The 27,459-nt window shown below is 41.5% G+C and overlaps 1 protein-coding gene across 1 annotated transcript in view; it reads right to left on the reverse strand.

Annotated features, from left to right (window-relative positions):
* TBC1D15 (TBC1 domain family member 15) overlaps positions 1–27,459 on the reverse strand; it is a 113,035-nt gene that overhangs the window by 45,731 nt on the left and 39,845 nt on the right. Inside the window, exons 6-9 of the mRNA XM_089674099.1 lie at positions 20,878–20,980; positions 16,524–16,721; positions 7,936–8,064; positions 5,603–5,706 (exon numbers count right to left, since the gene is read on the reverse strand). Coding sequence (XP_089530225.1) covers positions 5,603–5,706; positions 7,936–8,064; positions 16,524–16,721; positions 20,878–20,980 — 534 coding nt within the window. The remainder of the gene's footprint in view (positions 1–5,602; positions 5,707–7,935; positions 8,065–16,523; positions 16,722–20,877; positions 20,981–27,459) is intronic.

Consider the following 27,459-nt stretch of genomic DNA (forward strand, 5'->3'; position numbering starts at 1 on the left):
CTTGTCACAGCCATGGAGGGCTAGACTCAAGGGGACAAAAAATTCTGTTTATGTGCCGTGAAGGTGAGCCCTGTTTCCGGATACAGCCCCTGCCCCTTCTTGACCTGAAGGAGGTAAAAACCTGCTACTCACATGGTGTCAGATAATGCTGTCCAGTACAGCTCCAAACCAATGGTTGCAAGGCAAGTCCACCAGAGCCTGATTGAAGTTCAGGCCACCGCCCACCGCTTTTAGCCAAGGCTCCCGGAGGCTCCACAGCTGCTATAAGTTAAAATAGAAGCGGGGCTGCATGAGGGATGCATCACGAAGAAATCTTCGAACCACCGGTCCACGTACACTTGGGTAACAGGCCTTAAAGTAAGGCATATCGCAGGACCTAGGCCCATGCGGGCGTTGACTGTAAAACCCGGGCTGTGGCCAACACAGGCTGAGGCGCTGACCCAGCAATGGTGAATATAGAAATGGGTTACCACCTCTGCACTGTGCCTGTAGTGTCCCCAAAGGAGGGGAATTCCTTGATTGGGGACACTCGTACGGCAACAGACCTAATGCGCTATCAAGGTCCTCTCAGCAGGCGCTTGAGGTGCTAGGTCCCTGGCCAACACCACCATCGCACAACCTGGAGGGTCCCCAAAAGGCAGGGACCCACCACTGTTAGCCATAGCAGTATGCAATGTGTCTGCTGTCCCAAGCAAGTTGCATACAGGACGTGTAGAGTTGCCTTAACTAGCTGGAGCCCCCCCAGCAGTACCAGATGGACCAAGCTTCCACTACAAACCCTATGTAACAAATGGATACATGACCTAGTCAGAAGGGTGTGAAAACTGTACTATCACCATGAGAGAGTATTGACTGGGAATGCAAAGAGGACCCCAGTAACACTCAGGAGAAGGGCTATTCACTAAGCCATTGCACCTCGCCGGGGAAGCTTGCTAGAGATCTTTATTCTGATGTGCACTGTATTCCTTTCATGGAAAACACACCAAAAAGAGCAGCTGTAGTCAGAGCCTGCAACCAGCAGAACACTCAATGCCAGCCGCTGGCTCAGGTATCCTAGGCCACCTGAGGGAGTCTCTTATACAGCCTTAGCACCCTCTCAACCTAACAGCCAGATGGCCGTGGTTGGGAAGTAGGGGAGGGAGTGTACCCCCCAACAAATAGCAGGGTTGCAGCTCAGGCCGCTGCCGCTCACTAAGCAGCGCCCCCACAGTGCCACTCATTGGAATAAGGTGTAAGCCCCAGCCCCTCTGCCTCTGTCACAGAGCATGGGCAGAACTAAGAAGGGGCGGGTGTTCAGAGGCAAAATGGCCCATAAAGGCTGCAAATCCCCAGGCTAAATTTATGAAGGGTCCCCCATAGGACACTGTCACCCAGGCCAGGAAGGGGGATTCAGAACAGTTCCTTTCCACAGCAGCCAGCAGTAGAAACTTCTCTTGGGACTGCGTCGCCCCAGATCTTGCCAAGACCAGATGTCCACAACAGTTCACAACCGACTTAGAGGGAGAAGGGGACTTGCATGCAGCCCATACACCAGGCCCTGGAAGACCCCCTGGCCAAGACCAGGGGGCCAGCCACCACTACAGGGACACAGGTAGGACACCTTACAGCAGGAGGCACCGTGGCCACAGAGAACACGCCAGCATAGGACACCCACTGCCCCACACCACCATTGCAGAGGAGGGGGGAAGGGGGGTGTAAGGCGTATTACAGGAGCCCAGGCCTGTAGGGAGGGAAGGAGGGGACCCAGCAGGACCGACCACCCCAGAGAGTACCCGCGCCCCAACACTGCATCCAGGGTTGGAAGGGAGGGGGCTTTCTACTTGCCAATCCAGTGGAGTGTGTGGGTAAGGCTCCCATGACAGATCCTCCTCTCCACGAAAGAGGGGGGGCTGTCAGTCAGGGGTAACACTGTGTCACAGACTATAGGCACCCGGTCCAGGATGGGGCATAGTTGTGGACGACCAAGCGCAGGGCTAGTGGTCTGCGCACGCGCTCGCTGGTTAGACTGGGGTGACAACTGGATCCAGATTATCCTTCCCGTCAGCCCAACTGTTGATAAGAGATCTCCACAGGAAAAACAAAATACCAGGAAAAATAAAAAGGAAAAGTAATGGGATCACAAGTCCCAGTAAAAAGTCACGTTCATACTCCTGAAGACACTAGGCAGAATGACTGGAGGCCTATAGCATAGAGAGGGTTTTATGCCCAGAGAGGACGGCCCATAGGAGGTGCCAAGTTTTTTTCTGCCTAGTGTCCTACTCCTGTAGGTGGGGTTATAAAACCCTGCTTGGTCATGGATAAAGAAGAAGATGCTATGTCCCTCAATGAATGAAAGAGAAATGAAATTTTTAAAGAAAACATATTTATATCTGCCTGGTTGACTATAAAGATGTCTACAGACCTCAGAGGATAGTCAAAGGCAGGAATGAGTAGTACAGGCTCCATTCCTGTACTGGAATTGCTTACACTGATTTCACTGCACTCTGTGAGCTTCACACAGAATGTATTAGAAGCTGCGTATAGTCAGAGAGAGCTTGCCTCATTTTCTCACTGGAGGACATCGAGCATCATCTAGTCCTTTCCAACTTTACTGTCCCTGGCAGATCCCTTTTAGGACCAGGGCATGCATTTTGGTGCGTAAAGTGTGCATTGTGTATGCATCGCAGGATTTATTTTTCAATTGATTTAAATGAGTTGCAATGCATTTTTGTGCATTGCACATGTGCAGAAGTCAGTCATCCCGGCACACAGGGACTGTGCCGGAGATGTAAGCTGAGCTGTGTGTGCACAGCTCAGGTTACACGACGCAGTAGACTGTAAGTAGACAAGTAGGTGTATTTTGTCGCAGTCTATTCTAAAAAGATTTCCGTTCCACTTTAAGCCCCTCTTTTTAAGCCCTACTACTTATCTACTTTGATAACAGAACAAGTTGGAGTTATGGTCAATTAGCAAAGTATTATTATCAGCGTGGCATAAATAGGGCCAAAATGTAAAAGTTTGCAAGCCTGAACCAGTGCCTATATTCTCCTGCAGTTTACAAAGCACGCTTTTTCTTTTCATATACTACATACATTTTTAAAAATGACAATCACCTTACTGTGCTATCATGGCATTTCGGAGCAGTGTCTATCCTTAATCAGCCTACCAAATTTTCTCTGACGGAGCTCTTCTACTATATAATGCTCTCAGTCACACACTAATACATAGGCAGTTAATATGGCCCAATATTAAAGCAAGAAACTTGTGGCCCCCCGCTCATAAGCAGGAGAAAACTCTTTTCCCGGATGCTCAGAAAAACAGAGTGTCAGCATCCATATACTTACCCACGAAGTGAAGCCTAGTGTGTGTGCAAGAGGGATTGCTGCTCTCCCATTTAGCCCATGCGGCTTCAAAGCCTCAAACTACGTGTCTTCACCAAATGAGAACAATCCCCCTTCTCCCTTCCCCAGACTGACAATGCTGCTTTCCAAATGTGCCCCCTGTTCTCATTCATCCAGAGAGGTGTCTTACGAATACAGGAGGTGTGTTACTGGCCAAATCACTGGTAAAAGCAGAGGGCAAAAGCCAAAAAAAAGAAAACTAATGCAGCCACCACATCCAATGATTGGTAAGCTGCAGTACAGTATATTTTTGGTTTTAATACCACTTTAACTATGTCGCCTCTCACACTTGTTCACCCCCCCATGAACCAGAGCAATTTGTACATTTCTGCTATACACCTGTCCTGTTAGTTTGACAGTAACTTTGCCATTACTTAAGATAACAAGTGTGTGTGTGTGTGTGTGTGTGTGTGTGTGTGTTTTTTGTAAGGACAAACAAGGCTTTTTTGTCTTGCAACAATAATCTTTTTCCCACACAATCCATATACTATAAAACGCAACAAAACAAAATAAAATTAACTTTTTCTATTGCTTTTTTTGAGCAGTGCTAGTTTAAAAATAAATTGTGTTACTGCAGATAAAATATGTGCATTCTATTCTGTAATTTTTTCTATTTAAAAGGACAGTAAAATTATGATTCTGGTACAAAGCATTGCAGTTATTTACAAATCAAATAAACATTTCTTTAATTTTGCACTTTTTTTAAAAATGAAACATATAAATATATGTTAAAGGTGTAAAAATATTTCTGAACAAAACAAACAAAAAAAGTTTAGATAGAAGGTGCCACACCTTATTTATTGTTACAATCTCAAAAACAAAGCGCAACTTCATCCAAAAGGGGAAAGGGGGGGGGTGTGTACCTAGTTTTGACAGGTACCTGATCCCACTTTGGCTCAGATTGCCTAAGAAATCTGAATAGATGTTCACCCCCCCCTTCTTTCTCTGCAGCTTTCTGGGGCCAATCACAGGTCCTAGGTCCTAGCTGTGGGACCAGATGTCCAGCGTGGCTCGCAAATGCGCAGTAGGAAGCCAGCTGTGAAGCCATTATAACTCACAGCTGACTTACCATAGCAAAGATGCCAACACAGGGGATCCAAAGACCAAAGAAAAAAGACAGCGTTGAAGACAGCGTTGGATCCCTGGACAGGTAAGTGTCTCTAACTTTGTAAAATGTTTTTATTTTTTCAGTTTTGCACTGTTCTAAATGTGAATTGTGTAAATATATCTTAAATGTATAAAAATAATAATTAAAAAAGTTTAAATATTCATAGGTAATAAAATAGAAAAAAAAAGAAAAAAAAATCCTCAGGAAAATAATAGCTGAAGAGAGAAGCAAACTTAGGTGTTAATTATGTCTAATTAGACGTAATTACATCTGACTTCAGTGCACTATTTACCTGGGCAACTATGTGGCAAATGTGGTTTATTGGTAAATGTAAAGTAATGCACTTGGAAGCTACAAACATGCATGGGGGAGTCATTGGTTGAGAAGGATCTGGGTATTTTCGTAAATAATAAGCGTTTGTAAAGGATTTGTAAAGCTTTTTTTTTTTTTTTCTATTAAGTAACAAACATGTTATACTTACCTGCTGTGTACAATGGTTTTGTACAGAGCTGATCCTCCTCTTCTCGGGTCCCCTGCTGGTGATCAGGGCTCCTTTCCCCCAACAAGTGCCCTTATAGTTATCCACTTGCTATGGGGCACTCGTGCCTGTTCACTCCTGAGATCTGCTCTGTGTGTCCATAAGACACACAGAGCAGGGCTTGAACCCACCTCCTACTCCCAAGTCCCTGGCTCTATTAGACAACAGTGGGAGCCAATGGTTCCTGCTGCTGTATTTGAGCTAATGAGTGAGAGAGCTGAGAAAGCCTCCGCTCTTTTGAACATCGCTGGCTCAAGATCAAGTTCAGGTATAAATTTAGGGGGGGCTGTGGGGGATTCTGCATGCAGAAGGTTTTTTTTATTTTTTCTTACCATACTGCATAGAATGCAGTAAGGTAAAACATCTTCTGCCTTTACAACCACTTTAAATCAAAACTACTGGTCTGTGAAAGGTAATATTTCTTCTGTAGCATGTCTCATGTTATAGGAAAGAGATGACCACCTTAAAAATTGCAGAAAATATTAAGGCAGCACAACTTAGACCTAAATATATGTGTCCATTTATTCCGGATTACACATAATATATAAAGTTGGTGACATTTATTGAAGTACATACGTTTTCCTTTTTTGCAGCAGAGCCCGTTCTTCTTTTGTGCTGTTCCATGGAAAATATCCCAACAAAAACTTCCAAGCCTCCTTTCTTAGGGCATGGCAGAGCCCCTGCAGCAAAACACAACTGCAATTAGCCCTTCCACCTCAACTGCAGTAAAATGTTTGTAAATGTTTATGAGAGTTGTATTTAAAATGAAGAGTTCAGCTTAGATTATTAGACACCAGTAAAAGTAGCTTTACAGATACAGTTCATGAAACTCAAAGCACCAACCAAGGCTGAAAATCCATAAAGCCATCCTTTTAATAAGAAATAGTGTACAAAGCCTTCTCTACAAAGATTATCGCCGTCTTAGATGCATAGGCTGCTCTGAACATATGAGGATATGCTCATGTTGTAAAGAGATTACAAGGACTGCTTTGGTGATATAAGGAGGTCAGTAAGTACAGACTCTGAACGCTTCAAAACTGACATTTTGGATGCAACAAAAATACATCACTCTGTATTTGTAAAACAGACCAAATAGGTTTCTGGGAAATGCATTTGTGAACTCAAGTGATTACGATTATGTTATCGCTACCAAATACAAAAGGTTCCTGCTTATCAGGTTCAAAGAGGAGCTGTCAAATGTGGAACTACAAAAGCAATGTACTGAGCAGTGGAGAGAAATTAAATGTTGACAAGATGTGATGAAAGTACCATGAATTCTGGAAATAACCAAGCAGAGTATTGAAATAGTGTTACACATAACTACCCTGGCTTTACACTTGATTTACTCTGTGATAAACACCCAGCAAGAGGATGTGGGAAAGGATGGAGCTTTTATAAATGAGCTTTAAATAATGCTTACACCTCGGTTAATGTTTGTTATCTTTTTGAAAGTGTAAAGTTTATTTTATAATCAATTTAATCCTATATACATTAACAAAATTAAAAGGCATCTAAAGTAAATATTTAAAAAAAAATAAAAGAACATAATACATAGAAAAAAACAGGAAAGAATATTAAGTCTGAAATTATTTGCCTTTTAATGTTTAAACCTTGTTTCAAAAGACCTACTTTTAGGCCTCATGCACACTGTTTAAAAAAATAAAAAAAAACATCGCCTTTACAGGTGTTTAGATTTTTTTTTACAGCCTATAAAAGCACCTCTCTGTAAGATTGTGTGTCCACGCACACAAAGGTGCACGGGTGTTTATGGGCATATTAACAGAGGTGCATTACAGGTAGAGGAAAAAAACCACCAAACACAAGATCAGGAGAGGAGCTGAAAAAACATTGAACGCGCATAAACGCTAGCCGTAGCACTCAAATGGCAAGAATAATTTAATATTCTGACCAAACACATCTAAAAATGTGCAATATGCGGCTTTAGGTGCATTTTTAAGGATCTTTTCTCCTGCCAAGAGTTCTGGTGTTCAGAGATACCCTGTGTGCATGAAGCTTAATAAAGAAATAGCAAAATCAAGTCATCTTCAGGCATAATATGCGATAATGAACAACCCATTGATCATATACTGTATGCGATTATTTCAAACAATCTTTTGTTGTAAAATGATTGCTCTATGCGCCATGATCGATTTGGCTAAACTCACTGGGATTTTAAATCATATGATTGTTTGAATGATATGACTTGTTCATCAAAATGATTGTTATATTGCATCCTACTGCTACATGAATAACCAATACCAGACTAGTGGGAGGGGTTACTATGTAACAACATAATATTATACTTCAGACAGGTCTGAAAATCATCTTACTTCCCAAGACACACATGAATACAATGCCTCCCTAAAGGAAACTTGTCAAATATTATTTCCTGGCTCACACAGATGTTTAAAGAGATATAAGGATCAGGATGAAGATGCCTATCCTCTGAGTACCAAAGAAAAGGAGCACCTCCTTGCCCAGCCCAGGCTATGGTATGCAAAAGTCACCTGTAGTGGAGTGCATAGGGATGTTGAGGGTGAAGCAGTTGATTATACTGATTATACATTATACTGTATATACGTATCCTTTAACATTGCAAAAATGAAAAATATTCACTCAATAAGAAATCAGTATATTACTTTAAGCCAAACCATCCATTATTGGATGCAGCATGCTGTTAACTTCACATATAGAGCTAATATTTAAATTATTCATTAAAAAGGATACATGTGTAAAGCTACTGTATATGTTGCTTTAGCTACAAAGCATCAAGTAATTCATTTTATGAACTCCTACATCCTTAAACATTTACAGTTCCCTAGTTCAATTCACCCACCCAACCTAATTGTTACACCCAAAACAATATTTCAAACTAAAGAGCAAGAATAGGTTTTTAAAGTGGCACACACCCCTTTAAATATCATGGTCTTTACATGGTCCACATTCTGAATTCTTCCTTCTGAATCCATATGGCTATCCCATTCAGAAGTCGAAACTGGATCTCTTCGTTGGACTTCTGGGCGAGTTCCAACATCAATCTAAAAGAATCAAGCATTAGATTTATGGTGCAAAGTGAAAGGTTTAGTTGAAAAATAACTGAGAAAATTGGAAAATGTATAGAAAATATGGTACACGTGTAGGAAAACTCCACTTTAATCATTGCTACCAATGCAAGGTGGCAAATAGCCCACAAGTTATGATTTACTTTCAACTTAAGTTGACCAAGAAATGACCAGTACAGCTTTGGAATTCCTAGTGTGATGCAAGCCAGCTATCAGACTAAGTATACATTATTTCCATCTGCAGTTCCAAACTGTAGAAGAGGGTGGATCAGGACAAAAGACAGATTTACACTGTACCAATTACAGAAAACTACCTCAAAGGCCAAAAAGATTCAATGCTTTAGCCCGTGTGTGTGTCAGAACCCTGTTCTGAACCTGCAACCTCTGCTGTGTCTGGCAGTATCTCTTCTTACTGAGCCACCTGGGATGCTGGACAGCACCCTGCCTGATGTATTAGATAATCTTGCTTTCTGTCTTGTTTCTCTTGAACCCTTTGCTCCTCACATGGACTTCCTATTTAAAGCAGTTGTCCAGTTTTCTCTGGGAAAAAAAAATTCAGCAGCTACAAAACTTGTAGCTGCTGACTTAAAAACAAAAAAACAAAAACAGCCACTCACCTGTCCCATGATCCAGCGGTGTGTTCACCATCCATTCTTGCATGCGTGAGCAGGGCTGCGCATTGTGAATGGTCCCACAGTCTTCTGGGACCTTTCACGTATCCCAGAAGACTGCGGGGAGAGAGGGGGAGGAGAACTTCTGCTTCTGAACGCCTAGGCAGTTGAAGCGGAACTGGGAACGGGTACCTGTCAAAATCCGCCCCCCAAAGGTGCCAATTCTTCATGGGAAGCAAAGGACCAGTCCTTAAAGTGGAACTTCCCCTTTTGGGTGGAGCTTCGCTTTAAGCCACATCTTTGCACTTCCTGTTTGCCAGATTATTGTGCTCTCTCCAGCCAGTATCTCGCTGTTGTCATTCCTACTGCTGTATGTATACTTATACTATCACTCATTACAGATCTTTGGCTTGCTTCTGGAATATGCTTCAGCTTGATACCTTCCTGCAATCACTTGTTACCGACCTTTGGCTTGTTCTTCGATTACACTTCTGCTTGATCCCAACCTACAACCAATTGTTTCTGACTTTTGGCTTGTTCCTTGATTATGCTTCTGCTTGATCCCTACCTACTATATCTGCTATTGAACTCCATCTTGCTTATCGCATGATGGTGTGATCCTGAGGACCACGACCTGGTGATAACAGGCAACAAAACCCATCTCCACCATCAGGAGCTCTGGAGAATACTGTACTTAGACCCCGCACCTCAAGTGAGCCTGTCTCCTCTGCCAAGGTGACCTGCTTGTATACCTATCCTGCTGTGGGAGCCTCTCTACAGCTATAGCTACTGGCCTGGCCCTGACAGTGTGTTAACTCAATGCATGCTATTCTGGTAAGGAAAAATATTGCTAGAGAATTTGATGAACAGTAATAGATTGTTGTGAGACCAAAAGACTTCAGCATTGAGAAAGGGAGTAAAGCCAATGTCTTGCATCATTTTCCCTAAAATGATTTCTAAAATACATCAGAACAAAGGAGAAGTTTAAATAATTCAGCTACAGATACAGAAAGATGTACATAAAATCAAATATGTGGCTATATTCACTTTATTATATATCAAAGTAAATCTGACCACTGCAAGATATATTAAAGACTGAAGAGGCCAAGCAGCTTACACAAAAAATATTTTTCTGTTCAACATAAAGGTAAAAACTGACTTAACACAGTTAGGGTTTTCTCATTGTTAATATTTTTCTTCACAAAAATGATATCAGTAAATTCACTCAGCTCAACCCGAAGTAAATAGTTAATGTTTCTATTATACAGACACTTGAAAATCTGTTTATTGATACTATTAAATGGGAGTTTACACAGACAACAAGTTTTAACAAAAAGTGAAAACTAACCCCTGATTTACAGCAGAGCATGGCAATGAGTCACCATGAAAGATGTAACTGCCTTCTCCAACAGATGAGATATTAAAGACATATACTATCTCACTTGACAACCCGCAACGGTTTGTTGCTGTTTAAGACTCTATTTACAATAGGTATTTGCAGCACCAAATCCCAAATTACCTTTTCCCTCCATCTTAAACAGAAAACTGACAGCAATGTGGCCTTGAAAGTAAAGCGCTCGATTGCTTACAATATGGATGTTTTAGACTAAACCTGTTTTATTAACTAAATAAAGTAAAAGTAGAATTTTCAAAGTTGCTTTAGAAATGTGTATAGCAAAATGCAGGTTTAATACTAACAAGTAAAATTCTGGCAAATGACAAGGCCCCTTAGTTTTTTCTTCTATAACAAGTATGGATATGTCACAGCTCCAAGATATAGATCATCTTTATTTAGAAAACATCAAACATGGCAGCACGTGGACAGGTCATGACGCCATCTACAGACACGGGTATTAGTTTGTGTTTTCCATGCCTACAGTTGTGCTCAAAAGTTTGCATACCCTGGCAGAAAGCATGACATTTTGGCATTGATATTGAAAATATGACTGATCATGCCAAAAAACGGCATTTTATTTAAGGACGATGATCATATGAATTAATTTATTAGCGCATAGTTGTTTGGCTCCTTTTTAAATCATAATGACAACGGAAGTCACCCAAATGGCACTGATCAAAAGTTTACATACCCTGGAATGTTTGGCCTTGGTACAGACACACAAGGTGACACACACGGGTTAAAATGGCCATTAAATGTTTATTTCCCACATCTGTGGCTTTTTAAATTGCAATGAGTGTCTGTCTATAAATAGTCAATGAGCTTGTTAGCTCTCACGTGGATGCACTGAGCAGGCTAGATATTGGGAGCAGAAAAGAACTGTCAAAAGACCTGAGTAACAAGGTAATGGAACTAAATAAAGATGGAAAAGGATATAAAAAGATATTCAAAGCCTTGAAGATGCCAGTCAGTACTGTTCAATCACTTATAAAGAAATGGAAAATTTTGGGATCTCTTGATACTAAGCCAAGGTCAGGTAGACCAAGAAAGATTGCAGCCAGAACAATTGTTCGGGATACGAAGAAAAACCCAGTGGTAACCTCTGGAGAAATACAGGCTGTTCTGGAAAAAGACAGTGTGATTGTCTTTAAGGAGCGCAATACAATGATACTTGAACAAAAATGAGCTGTTTGGTCGAGAAGCTTTTACCACGCCAATGCCACAAAAGAAAACCCTAGTGAGGCGTGTGAAGGTGTTGTCAGGCATATTGTACCCAGGCTTTTTTTGCAAAGGAAATGTGTAAATTCTGTATAAAATTGTATTCTATTTTGTATGCTTTATCTATGTATTGTACACTGCACTCACTGGTGCACACGGCACCAATAACGTTTTGATTATGTCTGCATTCCTTCAAAGTCCTGATTAGAAATTAGCCTGCCTATGTAACACCCCTTGTTACCATAAAAGTGCAATTGTAATATTAATGTGATACCTACACAACCATGTGTATAAAGAAAACTTCAAATACACCGAATAAACAGAACAGTGATTTGGAAAGGTGCTGAGTGTATCTTTTTGTGTCTGTTCGCTACTGCAGTAGTTATTAATTTGGAAACACTAATCTATATGAGGATAGGAGTTGTCGATCTATAACATTTCCAGTATTATGTCCAGAACAAAGTGATTGAACAATACTGATTGGCACATTCAAGGCTTTGGATATCTTTTTATATCCTTTTCTGTCTTTATAACTGTCCATTACCTTGTTACACAGGTCTTTTGACGGTTCTTTTCTGCTCTCCATGGCTCAGTATCTAGCTTGCTCAGTGCATCCACGAGAGCTAACAAACTCATTGACTATTTATACACAGATACTAATTGCAATTTAAAAAGCCACAGATGTGGGAAGTTAATCTTTAATTGCCATTTTTACCTGTGTGTCACCTTGTGTGTCTGCACCAAGGCCAAAAATTCCAGGGTATGTAAACTTTTGTAAAACAAAAAAAAATTGTGCGCTCCCAAAGTACAAAATAAAATTAAGTGTAAAGGCTAACACATATATAACGAGCTGCTGCAAACACGTGTTATGTGTGTCCCCATAAAAAAGTATACAAGCGAATAAAGGTGTTGAACTGCTCTAAATCAATAATGATGTAAAATGAAAAATGAAAAAAATCAAAATTCAATTCCAACGTGACTAGGTCCACACAAATAATAATGAAAAAAACTCTTCAAGAAATCCAGATGGAGAAGAGAATCTTCCTACTGGTGACTGCACCGCAAATCCCAGTGCTGTAAATCCTCAATACAAGTGCACCACCACTAATTTGATCTCCAAATTAAAATTCTGAGTAGCAAACTTCCCATCAGGCAACAGAATGCCACATCGAAGGAAAAATTGCCAGCTCCTAGTGTAGTAGATTAGTTAATTCAGAAGATTTATTCAAATTGCACCTACATAGCAAGCATCAAAAAACAGCATGACAGAATGGTACGTTTTAAACCAACAAGATGGCCACTGTCCCTCCAGAGCGTGATGACGTCACACGGCGTGACTCCCTCCAGAATTTTAATTTGGAGAAACATCTTTGATTGCTCTGGAAGTGATTTCGATTGAAGACTGGTTGCAGTATCAGCTGGATATATTACACTGCTCATGCTGGCCGACCCTTTGGGAGGTCAGACCTTCTGGTGAGAGGCCAATTTATTTAGGTGACGGTCTTCTTTCTGGACTGGAATTCTCTTTCTTATGCACCAATTTCTATCTATATATGGGAATCCTACATGGACTTTGCTGTCATCTGTGTATAATTATTTTTATCTTTTGGATCTTCAAGTTATATGTACAATTAGCGCTGCCATTGTTTTATGAATGTAACTGTTGGCCTATTTAATGTACAAGCTGCTTTATCATTTTGAAGTTTAATTTCCGAGCGCAGGTTTGTCTTATACAAGAATAAATCATTATCCCAAACAATTTATGACAATCAATCAGTAAAACAAATGATATATGCATATATTGATATTAATGCGTCACTAAAGGCAAAACGTTTTTTTTTTTTTCATTTTTACATTTTTGATAGAGTTAGGGAGGGTGATAACCCCTGTCAGTTTCTTTCTTTGCCATCTGTGTCCCATTGGGGAGATTTCCCTTCACATCCTGTCCCACTGCCAAAATAAGAAGTGAGAGGAAATCCCTCCAAAGTGTGGAAATCCAGGCGTGTCACCAGAACTAGATTACCCAACTATTCCTGTTCTGATGTCAACCCAAAATCTTCCTAATGGAAGCACAGAAAGCTAAAAAACCTGACAGGTTTTCTAATCCTAAACGAAAAAAAATTGCCTTTATTGACACTTTAACAACTTAGCAAAATGACTGCCGGGCGTGACTTTCATAGTTCCAGATGCCTCGCGGGCGCGATCTGTCACCAGCTATGACCACCAGACATAGCCAATGACAGATCACTGTATCGGCCAGCTGCCGGTACCATGTGATCGCTGTGACCAATCACAGCAAATCACAAGACAATTGTAAACAATGGATGACTTTGATACATGTCATTAATTGTGTACAATTGTGTTGCAAGCTGTGGCTGATCACATGGTACAGACAGGGCCAATCACAGCCCATCTGTACCATGTGATTAGCTGACACCAGTCACAACTAAGCACAACAAAATACACTAAATTAATCAATTTCATTCAGTAAAATGCTTGCATATAGCAGTGAAATTCAATGCTATAAGCAGTCATAATTAGTAAAAAAAATCCTGATCACTTCCCCAGAGTACTACAATATTACTATGGTAACATTATATTGCTCTGGTCAGTGTGTTAAAAAAAAATGTAATGGTACAGACAGGGCCAATCACAACCCATCTGTACCATGTGATTAGCTGAGGCCAGTCACAACTAATCACAACAAAATACAGTTAATGAATCAATTTCATTTCAGTAAAAAGCTTGTGTATAGCAGTGCAATTAAATGCTATAAGCAATAATAATGAATAATATTAGTATTGTAACAATATATTGCTCTGGTCACAGTGTGTTAAAAAAAATGTAATGAAAGAAAAAAATGTTTTTGTTTTTTTTCGTACTATCACTAGTCAGTGTCCCTGGTCACCGCCACACCCATTATATAATGATGCTGTACTGCACCAGTGACAGTATGTTAAAAAAAAAAAAAATTAGAAATGTATATTTTGCAATTTCTTTATTTTCCAAAAAATGATGACCAAAAAATAACAACTTCAAAAAACTCACCATGCCTCTTACTAAATATCCTGGACTGTCTACTGGGTCACTTGAGAGATATCTGTACTGCCCTGGTATTTTTGGGCCTCAAGAAATGAAATAGGTCATCAGTACATCAGGATTGATCGATTTTGAGATATATACCATAGTTTGTAACTTTTTTACAGACTAAATATTAAACAATGATTTGGGTTACAGTATATATATAGTGCAGCGCTGTGATGTGATTAAAATATCATGATTTAAAATAGTTCATCAAGTCCTTAGTCATAATAAAATCAAATATGTGCAGGCCTTCTCCTCATTAGGTGACTGGAAAACAGTAAAAATGCGCACTCACCGACCGCACATTTTAAATGCGCCTGTGTGTAATCTTATCCAGAGGACCAGCCAAGCATGCAGCTCCAGAACACATATGGATCCTCCCTCTCAAGCACTGACATCAACCTTGGGTGTAGTAATACCTCCAGATCCAGAGACCCTCTCGCGCCAGATGATAGGTAGACAGGGATCCCCCTCCTGGTTCCAGGTACCCCAAAAAAGAAGATGTAGATCCGGCAGTGGTAAAGATTAGAGACCACTGGACCTCCTCGTGGTCTCAGTGGTCAGGAAGTCACACTTGCTAATGGCTCCTCCTGAGGCCTTTCGTGCCAAATGCACTTCATCAGAGGATGGACGCCACTGATGTCCATCCTCTGATGAAGTGCATTTGGCACGAAAGGCCTCAGGAGGAGCCATTAGCAAGTGTGACTTCCTGACCACTGAGACCACAAGGAGGTCCAGTGGTCTCTAATCTTTACCACTGCCGGATCTACATCTTCTTTTTTGGGGTACCTGGAACCAGGAGGGGGATCCCTGTCTACCTATCATCTGGGGCGAGAGGGTCTCTGGATCTGGAGGTATTACTACACCCAAGGTTGATGTCAGTGCTTGAGAGGGAGGATCCATATGTGTTCTGGAGCTGCATGCTTGGCTGGTCCTCTGGATAAGATTACACACAGGCGCATTTAAAATGTGCGGTCGGTGAGTGCGCATTTTTACTGTTTTCCAGTCACCTAATGAGGAGAAGGCCTGCACATATTTGATTTTATTATGACTAAGGACTTGATGAACTATTTTAAATCATGATATTTTAATCACATCACAGCGCTGCACTATATATATACTGTATTTCTGTTATAAGGTCCGATGATTCCTTGAAGTGTTCCAGCTGCTGATTTCTCTGAGCGCTCGCTATATATCTACTATCTTAATGATTTGGGTTATTTTCACCAGAAAATGTAGCAAATACTTTTTGGCCTAAATTTATGAAGAGCATTTATTTGCAGATTTTTATCAGAAAACAAAGAAAAACACTTTTTTCAAACTTTTCTTTCTTTTTTTTTTTGTTTATTTAGCAAAAAATGAAAAACCCAGTGGTGATTAAATGCCACCAAAAGAAAGCTCTGTTTGTGTGAAAAAAGATAACAATTTAGTTTGGGTACAGTGTTGCATGACTGTGCAACTGTCATTCAAATTGCAACAGCGCTGAAAGCTGAAAAAGGCCTGGGCAAGAAGAGGGGAAAAGTGGCCGGTATAAAAGTGTTTTTTAACCTATTTTCCAACAAACTGAGCATACAAAAAACACAATATTGTCCATAAAAACCAACGTGTTGTATAAACAGTGATGATCAATCAGTAAAATAAATGGTCAGTTGCATATAAAAATGATGCCTATCCATTTATAAACTGTGCACAAAAATACACACATTCTTGTCCATAAAAAATGTGTTGTCTGAAGAAAAAAAAGGGTTTGTATTTCGATGACATCTCTGTTAAGATGCATTGGTTAAAAAAAAAAAAAAAATAGGCTGGAGTCAGATTATCTAAAACTTGGACTGGGTCAAAAAAAAAAAAGGAAAATGAGACAAAGCCATACTAATGCAACCTCTTATTGCCCAGGGAAGTGGAGACAAATTGACTGCCAATACCCCACGGAGCCCTGTGGCACCAGACCAGGCTAAATAACTCAAAACCATGCACAGAGAATCTCTGCGACAGTCTGGTGTCCGGATACATCATCCTCAGCAGCTAAATGGGAATATGTTTATGGCTCTGGGCAGCTTTACAATCTTCTTTGCTGTATTTTATGGCCTACAGCAAGACAAAAAATTAAAGACATCAATACTTACACGAGTTATTACTTCAAACCCTGATTCTTCTTGTTGATTTATTTTTAAATCGGGAATTGCATCAACAAGGAAATCAGCCATTTCCTGAGGTGGCCTGCGGTGTGTAGCTGAATCAGAACCTCGTAAAGAGTGAACCAGGAAGTTTGTAACTTTGGAAAAGTTTATCATTGTGGCAGCATACGGGTCCTTCTTAAATTTCTGAGAACAAAAATGTACATATTATTATTAGACACCTATACAAAACCTGCTGTACAACCAAGGAAATTAAATGGCAGTTAGCTAGGATTTACGGTTCCCTTCACACCAAACTGATACTATGCTGATGATGAGGATTAAATCAAATAACTCCTTTAGTTTGTGAACTTTTTTAATTGGAAATGTAACACTCGAACAATGCCTAATGAAAAATAATTATTTTGTTAAGACAGCCACAAGAAAGTTCTTAAACTCTTGTCCCCATAAATAGCCTTCTTCTGAACTAATTCTGGAGCTTTGCAAATATAGTCATATTTGGCTGCCCAACCCCCCTTATTTGTTTTATCACATACATTTTTTGAAGGTCCTTCCTATATTCCTTTGGGCAGTGTAGCTATAGTGAATATACACTTTGGAACCAACTCAGTCACCCTGAAATTTGTCCTTTAATAGGCCTATATAGGAACAGATGAATATAATTTGTTCTAGGCTAGCCTTTGTTAAATTTCCTTAAATTATACTGTGTTTGGTTGTATAGTAAAAGGTCCACAGCTCCTGGTTATATGCGCCTTATTGTAATTGTTCTATGGACTTTGACTCAAAATTGCACTGTCGAACTGAACGTATGTACAGTGAAGCAAAAAAGTATTTAGTCAGCCACCAATTGTGCAAGTTCTCCCACTTAAAAAGATGAGAGAGGCCTATAATTGGCATCATAGGTAGACCTCAACTATGAGAGACAAAATGAGAAAAAAAATCCAGACAATCACATTGGCTGATTTGGAAAGAATTTATTTGCAAATTATGGTGGAAAATAAGTATTTGGTCAATATCAAAAGTTCATCTCAATACTTTGTTATATATCCTTTGTTGGCAATGACAGAGGTCAAACATTTCCTGTAAGTCTTCACAAGGTTGGCACATACTCTTGCTGGTATGTTGGCCCATTCCTCCATGCAGATCTCCTCTAGAGCAGGGATGTTTTGGGGCTGTCGCTGGGCAACACGGACTTTCAACTCCCTCCAAAGGTTTTCTATGGGGTTGTGATCTGGAGACTAGCTAGGCCACTCCAGGACCTTGAAATACTTCTTATGAAGCCACTACTTCGTTGCCCGGGCGGTATGTTTGGGATCATTGTCATGTTGGAAGACCCAGCCACGTTTCATCTTCAATGCCCTTGCTGATGGAAGGAGGTTTGCACTCAAAATCTCCCGATACATGGCCCCATTCATTCTGTCCTGTACATGGATCAGTCGTCCTGGTCCCTTTGCGGAGAAACAGCCCCAAAGCATGATGTTGCCACCCCCATGCTTCACAGTAGGTATGGTGATCTTTGGATGCAACTCAGCATTCTCTCTCCTCCAAACAGGACGAGTTGTGTTTCTACCAAACAGTTCTATTTTGGTTTCATCTGACCATATGACATTCTCTCAATCCTCTTCTGGATCATCCAAATGCTCTCTAGCAAACTTCAGACGAGCCCAGACATGTACTGGCTTAAGCAGGGGGACACGTCTGGCACTGCAGGATCTGAGTCCCTGGCAGCATAGTGTGTTACTGATGGTAGCCTTTGTTATGTTGGTCCCAGCTCTCTGCAGTTCATTCACTAGGTCCCCCCGTGTGGTCCTGGGATTTTTCCTCACCATTCTTGTGATCATTTTGACCCCACGGGGTGAGATCTTGCGTGGAGCCCCAGATCGAGGGAGATTATCAGTGGTCTTGTATGTCTTCCATTTTCTAATTATTGCTCCCACAGTTGATTTGTTCACACCAAGCTGCTTGCCTATTGCAGATTCAGTCTTCCCAGCCTGGGGCAGGTCTACAATTTTGTTTCTGGTGACCCTCGACAGCTCTTTGGTCTTCACCATAGTGGAGTTTGGAGTGTGACTGTTTGAGGTTGTGGACAGGTGTCTTTTATACTGATAACAAGTTCAAACAGGTGCCATTGATACAGGTAATGAGTGCAGGACAGAGGAGCCTCTTAAAGAAGAAGGTACAGGTCTGTGAGAGCCAGAAATCTTGCTTGTTTGTAGGTGACCAAATACTTATTTTCCACCATAATTTGCAAATAAATTCTTTCCAAATCAGCCAATGTGATTGTCTGGATTTGTTTTCTCATTTTGTCTCTCATAGTTGAGGTCTACCTATGATGGCAATTACAGGCCTCTCTCATCTTTTTAAGTGGGAGAACTTGCACAATTGGTGGCTGACTAAATACTTTTTTGCCCCACTGTATGTGTACTCATTTGCATTATTCCTTTTGCATTTTTTAGAACTATTAAAAACCAAAGAAAATGTAACACTCATCAAGAGTGTTGTACTTTAAATGAAATCTGCTAGGGACAGCTATTATTGGTCATGACCAAGGCCCTCAGCAAGCATTGGTGAGTACCATTACCTATCTCCCAGCAGCAGTGCTTGCTTCAGAGATTAGCACTCCCAGAATTTAAGGGCAAATATGAGAAGTAAAAAAAAAACAACATATATACTCATCTCTATGTCACTTGTTGGCTCCATGACCAACAACTGAGCAATCACATGACCACTGTTAGCTCAGTTCTTGGTTTACTCTGCTCAACCAGTGTTCACTGGAGCGCCAGACTACAGAGAGAGCAGGCGCAGCTGTGCTCAGCTCTCAGCTGCATGCTGAAAGCCAGAGCCAGCTGTCAATCAGATGAAATTTGGTAATGCGAGTTGTAAGATATGCAAGGGTACCACTTGTTAACACTACTAAGGGGCTTGGAAAGGTCATTTTATGAGTTCCAAGCACACTTACAGGCTTACATGGTTCTAGGTCACAAATGGGTGCTTTCAGTATACTGGAGTTATAGGCATCTACAGTTGTGCTCGTACGTTTTTCATATCTCTGACAAAATTAGTAAAACATTACCCATTTCTGTTGCACAAACACCACAAAACAGCCCACTTACTATATGCCAAACACCACCCAGGAAATCATCACCATTTTGATATAAAAAAAATTATTAAATTGCTCTTTATGGTCACAACCATAAACACCATATTTTAAGAGGAATCAACAAGACCTTTAAAGAGAAGCACAACATCCCTACTGTGATGCATGAAGGTGAATAGCTTCTGTTTTGGGAGGGGGTGTAAGCTGCAGTGGGACAGAGAATTTAGTCAAAATTATTGGCAAGATGAATGCACCATATTATCACAAAATACTGGAAAAGAATCAGTCCAAAGCTGCCCACTGGGCACACTTGGACTATCCAGCATGACACTGATCTGTCATAAGCTAAAGTTCCCAACTGGAACAGCAAAGAAAAGTGAAGGTTCTGGAGTGGCAATCAATCTCCTAACATCAACAACATCATTGAGCCAATTTGTGGAGATCTCAAACATGCATTACATGCCACACATCCAAACAATTTACAGGACCTGGAGGCTTGATGCCAAAAACAACAAGCAGCTTTATCATATGAGAAAATAAAGGACATATGTAATGTGAGAATATAAATGACCATCATTTTAAAAATCCCTTAGCCTAAACCAGCGTTTCTCAACCTTTTTTCAGTCAAGGCACCCTTTAAAATTGTGGACAGTCCCTAGGCACCCTTTGAAATGGGGCGTTTCTAGACTGTCCATAATTTTAAAAGGGCACCCCATTCTAAAATGTGAAAAACTATTGTAACAGTTTTATATAACGCAGCAACATCCACACATGTAGGACACCCAACATTAGAGGGGATTTATTCTTCCAAAGCACACTGGTACAGAATAGTAATCCAATGTTTCTCTTCTCCCTCAGTTTTTATTCATCACTGAGCTAATGTGACCCCAGCACTGATGGAGAGGGGTAGGGGAGGGTCAAACTAGGATGCCGTGCAGGCAATGACAACCTCCTTATCAACTGATGATGTCATTGGTTGTCAGGACGTCGGCAGCTAGAAGGCAGTAATGGTGCACAATGAAAACCTGTGACTAAAAGACAGGTTTGTTCTACCCACTTGCCTTGAGAAACCTCAAGGCACCCTGATTGAGAAAGGCTGGCCTAAACTACAAAGAATAATAAGCTGCATACAGACGTAAAATATATCTTCTGTGGAAGTATATATAGAGAAGTTGTGGAAGTTGTATAGAGATATTCTAAGCCAAATTTGATATATTAATAGTAAATTAATGGATAGATATTTACCTGTAGTAAACCGTCAGTGGGCTCTTCATGGAGGTTTTCGAAAGATTGGGAAAGGCTTCTGTTTTGGCTATCCACAAGAAGAATTCGACCATCCTGATCTGACCTATAATTAAAACAAGAGGAGGTAAAAATATGTGTAAAGCCATGCAAGTTTATGTTACAGCAACTTCATAAGTCATATATACAAGATGTATGCCATATATGTAACTCTTTTTGTTGTTTGTTTTGGATAAAGTGGGAAAGTGTTAGACAATCTATCACAAGCTTTTAGGTCTGGTTCACACCTATTCGTGCTGCAATCTGCTGCGGGAAAAAAAGTCCCTGACCCTATCAAAAAACGCAGCAGCTGAAAACACACAGATGTGAACCTGTCTCATAGGAAACCATGTTAAATGGACTGTAGTAAGTTTCTGCAAAAAGCACTAAAAAAAATTGCATAGGTGTGAACCAGGCCTTACTTCTGTCTGTGTCCCCACTGGGGAGATTCACCCCACTAACATCCTGTTGTGCCTCTGAGAAAGCAAATGGAAATTTTCTCAAGAGTACAGACAGCAAAAAATAATAAGCCTACAGAGATTGTGACCCCTCCCTACTACTCAAAACCTAAAACAAAGGCTTTGGATATACATTTTGTAAATCTGTAGCTTATATTAAAAAAAAAAATTCCCAGAGATCCTGCTATTAAGGTTCTTATTTAGGAACTTCCTGAATTAGGGTGACAACACACTGTCCATGTCACTCATTTTTGCTTCTGCATTGTCACTCTTTCACCTAGCCTTCTGAAGGAGAATATACATAACTGTTTCAACACACATGATGTCTGCTTCACTGCATGCTACATATCCCAGGATGCTTCATGCTCCATTCATTGTGACTGAAGGGTGGATTCAGCAGCATATCATCAGGGGGCTGAGTTGCCTGAACCAGGAAAAGGAATCTGGCTCCCAATAATATCAGGAACACAGATGGTGGTGTTGGACAAGGCGTGTGGCAACAGCAAAGTGCATCATAGCAAGGCAATGCTGGATTTCACAGGCCAGGTGAGTAGGTGAACTATACATAACACCAGAAAAGAAAAGGTAAGGGGGGGGAGGGGAAATCATGGAGGATAGGAACAGTGGAGTTCCTCTTTAAGACAGTGTAGTCAAGTACACTAACACAGCGAGTCAAATGGGTCATTCTTATATATCACTGCTTTCCCAAAAATATAAGGGGCCAAACACTTAATATTAGTGTTATGTAGAAGTAAAATAATGATTGCAATCATGATATATGCAGTTAGAAAGATATGAATTTTTTTTTAATTGGTGTAGTGATTCACATTCATCTGCCACACCATATAGGCTTAGCATGACATCACTATGTTTGCAGCTTTCTGTGTGGTCTTCTTTCCCCAAACCTTTTCACTGGTTCATGAATAAGCTTGAACATGTGATGCCCTCACTGTGACACCCCTCTAAGCTTGCCTGACCACCTTTGGTCCCCAATTCCTGAAACATGTGAGAATAATAGAACTGCACAAATCAACTTAATTTAATTTGGTCACAGTGCTGTCACTTTGAGTTTCAACATAGCATCTGATTTGCAAGGGGTTGTGGGAGATTACCAAAGTGACATATTTCAGGTAAAGTCATTAATATGTGACTACTGTACATTCATAGGGAATGCTCTCATGAGAGAGATTTAGTACAAGGTTACAGGCCAAGTCATAAATTCCTCATTTTGCTGCTCTAAAGTCCATACTTGTGACTGCATTAAACCTGACCCTGACAACTTCTTAACACCTCTGTTTCAAGTGAAAATCTGCCTCATTTTCAGTATTAAATCTGTCTTAGAACTTTGAAAACTGTCTTACTTGGCTGCAACAGTTTTTCAACTTGTGTCGCTTTTCTTGATAAATGTCCACATAATGATTTATTAATTATATATCAGGGCCAAAAGGTTTTCTAAAACCTGCCTAGAGTTTCACTTTTAAAAAACATTACAGCGAACACTCTGAAAGGCTGTTTAGAGGCACACAAACTTCCGAAAACATTTCAATTGGTAGCTTGTGGTCTAAATGGTAATGACAGGTATACTGAAGCACACTCACAGAACTTTATAGCTGAATCAAGTACACACATAGTGATTACAAATGGTTGTGTACTATATTTTTATGCGAGAATCAGAAGCAGTCCAAGGCCTGCCAATCATTACTTGCAAGGTAAACAGGGACAAATATGAAATGAGAGCTGTCAGTCATGCAATATTATTTAGCGAACATCCTTAAAAAGTCCTAAACTTTGAAGAAAGGGAAATACATACTAGCAGCAATGACAAGCAGGGAGATTCTAGTAAGATACATACCAAAAGCTTAAAGGTTCTGATGTCAGGTGCCCTCAAAGGGACTGTGCACTTCTGAAGCTGAAGTCAACTTTCCCTGTACTTGTCACAGCTGGAAGCTTTCCCCAGCTCCTATCTTACACTTTTAAAAGGATATAACACTTTCCTGATTAACTAGGAGCCTTCATTATGCTGCACCAGCTTCAGGAAACCATTCCACCTCCTAATTCCTATGCAGCCATCGTGAAAATGTTTGCACCTTGGGGATTGACTGCCAGGAACATATTATGTGACACAACATCCTAAGCTGGAACAAAGGTGGGAGAAGCAGAGCCTTGTTATGTTTCAGACCTATTTAGCTCTGGAACAGAGAACTAGCCACATGCAAGTACAGCAATTATCATTTACCGTATTTTTCGCTCCATAAAACGCACTTTTTTCCACCCAAAAAAGGGGGGAAAATGTTAGTGCGTCTTATGGAGCGAATGTAAAGCACCCGGTCCGGTATTTCTGCCGCCACCATGTCAGAATATCGGGCCGGCCGCTCAGTTCTTCTCTCCTGCAGGACCTTACCTGTTCCTCGCTCCAGCGCTGCAGTCTTCCCGCGGTGGCTTCTGTGACAGCCGGGTGCCCACTGCGCATGCGTGAGAAGCGCCGCGCTTTGTGAATGCTCCAGTGTCTTCTGGGACACATGACAGGTCCCAGAAGGCTCCGGGCCATTCACAAAGCGCAGCGCTTCTCGCGCATGCGCAGTGGGCACCCGGCTGTCACAGAAGCTGCCGCGGGAAGAAGAAGAAAGGACAACTCCGCGGAAGTGGGAGTGGGTACCTGTCAAATTCAGGTGCCCGTTCCCCCTCCCTCCTCAAAGGTCCGCTAGGTCTAGTAATCTCCTTTACTGTCTGCAGTCTCTGGTCTTCTGTACTGTGTCCACAGTCTCTGGTCATTCCCTGTACTGTGTCCACAGTCTCTGGTCATTCCCTGTACTGTGTCCACAGTCTCTGGTCATTCCCTGTACTGTGTCCGCAGTCTCTGGTCATTCCCTGTACTGTGTCCGCAGTCTCTGGTCATTCCCTGTACTGTGTCCGCAGTCTCTGGTCATTCCCTGTACTGTGTCCGCAGTCTCTGGTCATTCCCTGTACTGTGTCCGCAGTCTCTGGTCATTCCCTGTACTGTGTCCGCAGTCTCTGGTCATTCCCTGTACTGTGTCCGCAGTCTCTGGTCATTCCCTGTACTTTGTCCACAGTCTCTGGTCATCTCCTGTACTATGTCCGCAGTCTCTGGTCATTCCCTGTACTGCGTCCGCAGTCTCTAGCCATCTCCTGTACTGCGTCCACAATCTCTGGTCATCCCCTGTACTGTGTCCACAGTCTCTGGCCATCCCCTGTACTGTGTCCGCAGTCTCTGGCCATCGCCTGTACTGTGTCCGCAGTCTCTGGTCATCCCCTGTACTGTGTCCGCAGTCTCTGGTCATCCCCTGTACTGTGTCCGCAGTCTCTGGTCATCTCCTCTACTATGTCCGCAGTCTCCGGTCATCTCCTGTACTATGTCCACAATCTCCGGTCATCCCCTGTACTGTGTCCGCAATCTCCGGTCATCCCCTGTACTGTGTCCGCAGTCTCTGGTCATCCCTGTACTGTCTGCAGTCTCTGGTCATCTCCTGTACTATGTCTGCAGTCTCTGGTCATCCCCTGTACTGTGTCTGCAGTCCATTGGTTTAGAATATTTTTTTTCTTGTTTTTCTCCTCTAAAACCTATGCGCGTCTTATGGTCAGGTGCGTCTTATGGAGCGAAAAATACGGTACATTTCTGCATATGTACAATGTAATTCAAATGATGGGTTTATAAAAACGTTACGGAAAAAAAAACCCGCTAAACTTGTTTTTGTTTTTGTTTTTTAATGCTGAAGGTATTATGGTATGTAGTGACAAACCGAGCTAAGAAGAATAAACGGTTGGAAGCAATACCAACTTGATATCCAGACCTCTAAAGTCGACCACAGACATCAGATGTGGTTCACCTTCTAAATATCAACTAATTACTTCAGTGAAAGTTCTGATCACACCAGCAGGCTGTATGACAAGACAACCTCATCAGTGACATTATCTGGTGGAAAATATTATCAGTAGGACCATCAAAAAAAAAAACATTGAGCACAACTGATAGCCATTGTCCCCAAGAACAATCAGCTGGAGTTTCTTTCCCCCAAATCTACAAAACAAAGACAATAGTACAATTCAGTCAATGGATATATCTGTAGGTACTTTAACAAAATAACTGCAGAGGACAAAGTATCCTTGTACAATCTATAGACAACATCATAGCTGTTGGCAAGTAGAAACAAAAAAAGACATTATTATTATTTGCCTCAGAAAAGCAAAGACATGATAGATAACAAAGGCAGAGGAGGCCTCAGTAGACTACCTGCATAAAACAGTATGTTTATTCTGGTACACAGCTCTATTCCACCGGCCACATATTACTCTCCTGAACTAAATGCAATCATAGTGATATAATCAGCAATTGTTCTGCTAGGGGCAAAGAATGAATTTTCTTATTCCACTTGTGCTGGGACTACCTGGAGTGTTATTAAAGTGTAAGATAGCATCTTTAATAAGTTTTATCTCTTTATTTTCAACACAACAGGATGGGATGTCATTATGAGGCGAGAGGAAATCAAACAGGAGATTACCATAAAAAAAAGCCACCAATGCACAAGTTTCAACCGAAGGCCTTTGACATGTTTTTAAACAGCCAAGCATATACTGTCTAGGGGTGGCCATCTATGGCCCGAACTTTGCACACAATTTCTGCAAAACTTATGACAACTGGATGCTGACTGGTTGAATAGGTTTTTCATGCAGGGGGCAAAAAGGAGTACTTAAAGTGGTTCCAAAGGCAGAATGTTTTTTTTTTTTTACCTTAATGCTTTCTATGCATTAGGGTAAAAAACATTCTGCATGTAAATCCCCCACAGCCTCCCTCTATACGTACCTGAGCCTGATTCAATCCAGCGATGTACACAAGAGCAACAGCTATTGGCTCCTGCTGCTGTCAGTCACAGCCATTGAGCAGGAGCAGGGCTGAACCGCGCTGTGTGCAAATTAACAAACACAGCCGGCTTGGGAGGAGCACGCACAAGTGCCCCCATAGCTAGGGGCTTGCTATGGGGGCACATGGCAGGAGGACCCAGGAAAACTAGGATCAGGGCTGTTCTGTGCAAACTCACAGACTGCTCTGTGCAAACATCATTTGTCGCCTCCTCCAGAACAAGTTCTGCCTTGTTTTACACTCTTGTGTCACTCTCAGGCACTTTTACCTCCCTCTTCTTACCTTGCATGCTTCACATGTTAAGGGTCTCACCTCCTTCTTCAAAGCTGTCTCTTTTACATTGTGGGTATAGGTAAGCACCCTTGTCAGCCCTTCACCAATGCTCTGATAAATGTTAACCCTGATCACTTGGAGCCAACTTACCACCCTCCTGTGCAGTTCAGTCTTGCGTGTGCAGTTGCCGTCACACAAAGCCCTGCTCAATTTCAAGCCCAAACATACACAGAATCACTCTTGCTCTGTCTGTACCTGCCCCAATCATGTGTGTCATCACAACAGTCTGGTAAAGCTGCCATAACCTTCTTCCACTGCTCATCCTTATCCTTCTTCTTGCATTGGGTCTCCTTATCACATTTCGCATCCTCCTTCCAGCACCAGACTCTTCTTCCCCCACCAGAACTGCCACGTCTTCCTTCTCCTTGCACTGTACTTTTCTTACTGCACCAGCACCAGATACCCTTCCCCTGCAGAACTGCTCATCTCTATCTCTACCTCCACCTTGCACTGAGCTCTCATTACCCCACAGCACAATGATTTCCTTCCCCTACGAGCACTGCTTACCTCTTCCCCCTCCTTGTACTGGACTCCCTTACCAGCACAAGACTATCCTTCTGCCACCAGCAATGCTCACCTTCTCCATCCTTCCCTCTATCACTAGTCTCTTATTACCCTGCCAACACTACTCACCTATTCTTTCTCCTTGTACTAGGCTCTCCTTAGACCCAACAGCTCCAGAATTTCCTTCCCCCACCAGTACGAATTCCTTACCTCTTCTTCCTTGCCCTTCTATTGTGCTCTCATTACCCCACCATCACCAAAATGTCCTCACTCTACCAGCTGTGACTACATTATAAAACGTTTCCTTCCATTCTAGCTTCCCCCTTGCAACAATACTTCAATTCAATACAGTGCGGAGGCCCTATTGATCTGGAC

The sequence above is a fragment of the Staurois parvus genome, unplaced genomic scaffold (genome assembly GCF_062004578.1).
Source record: "Staurois parvus isolate SC_StPar_1 unplaced genomic scaffold, SC_StPar_1.0 ptg000147l, whole genome shotgun sequence".
Taxonomy (NCBI): Eukaryota; Metazoa; Chordata; class Amphibia; order Anura; family Ranidae; genus Staurois; species Staurois parvus.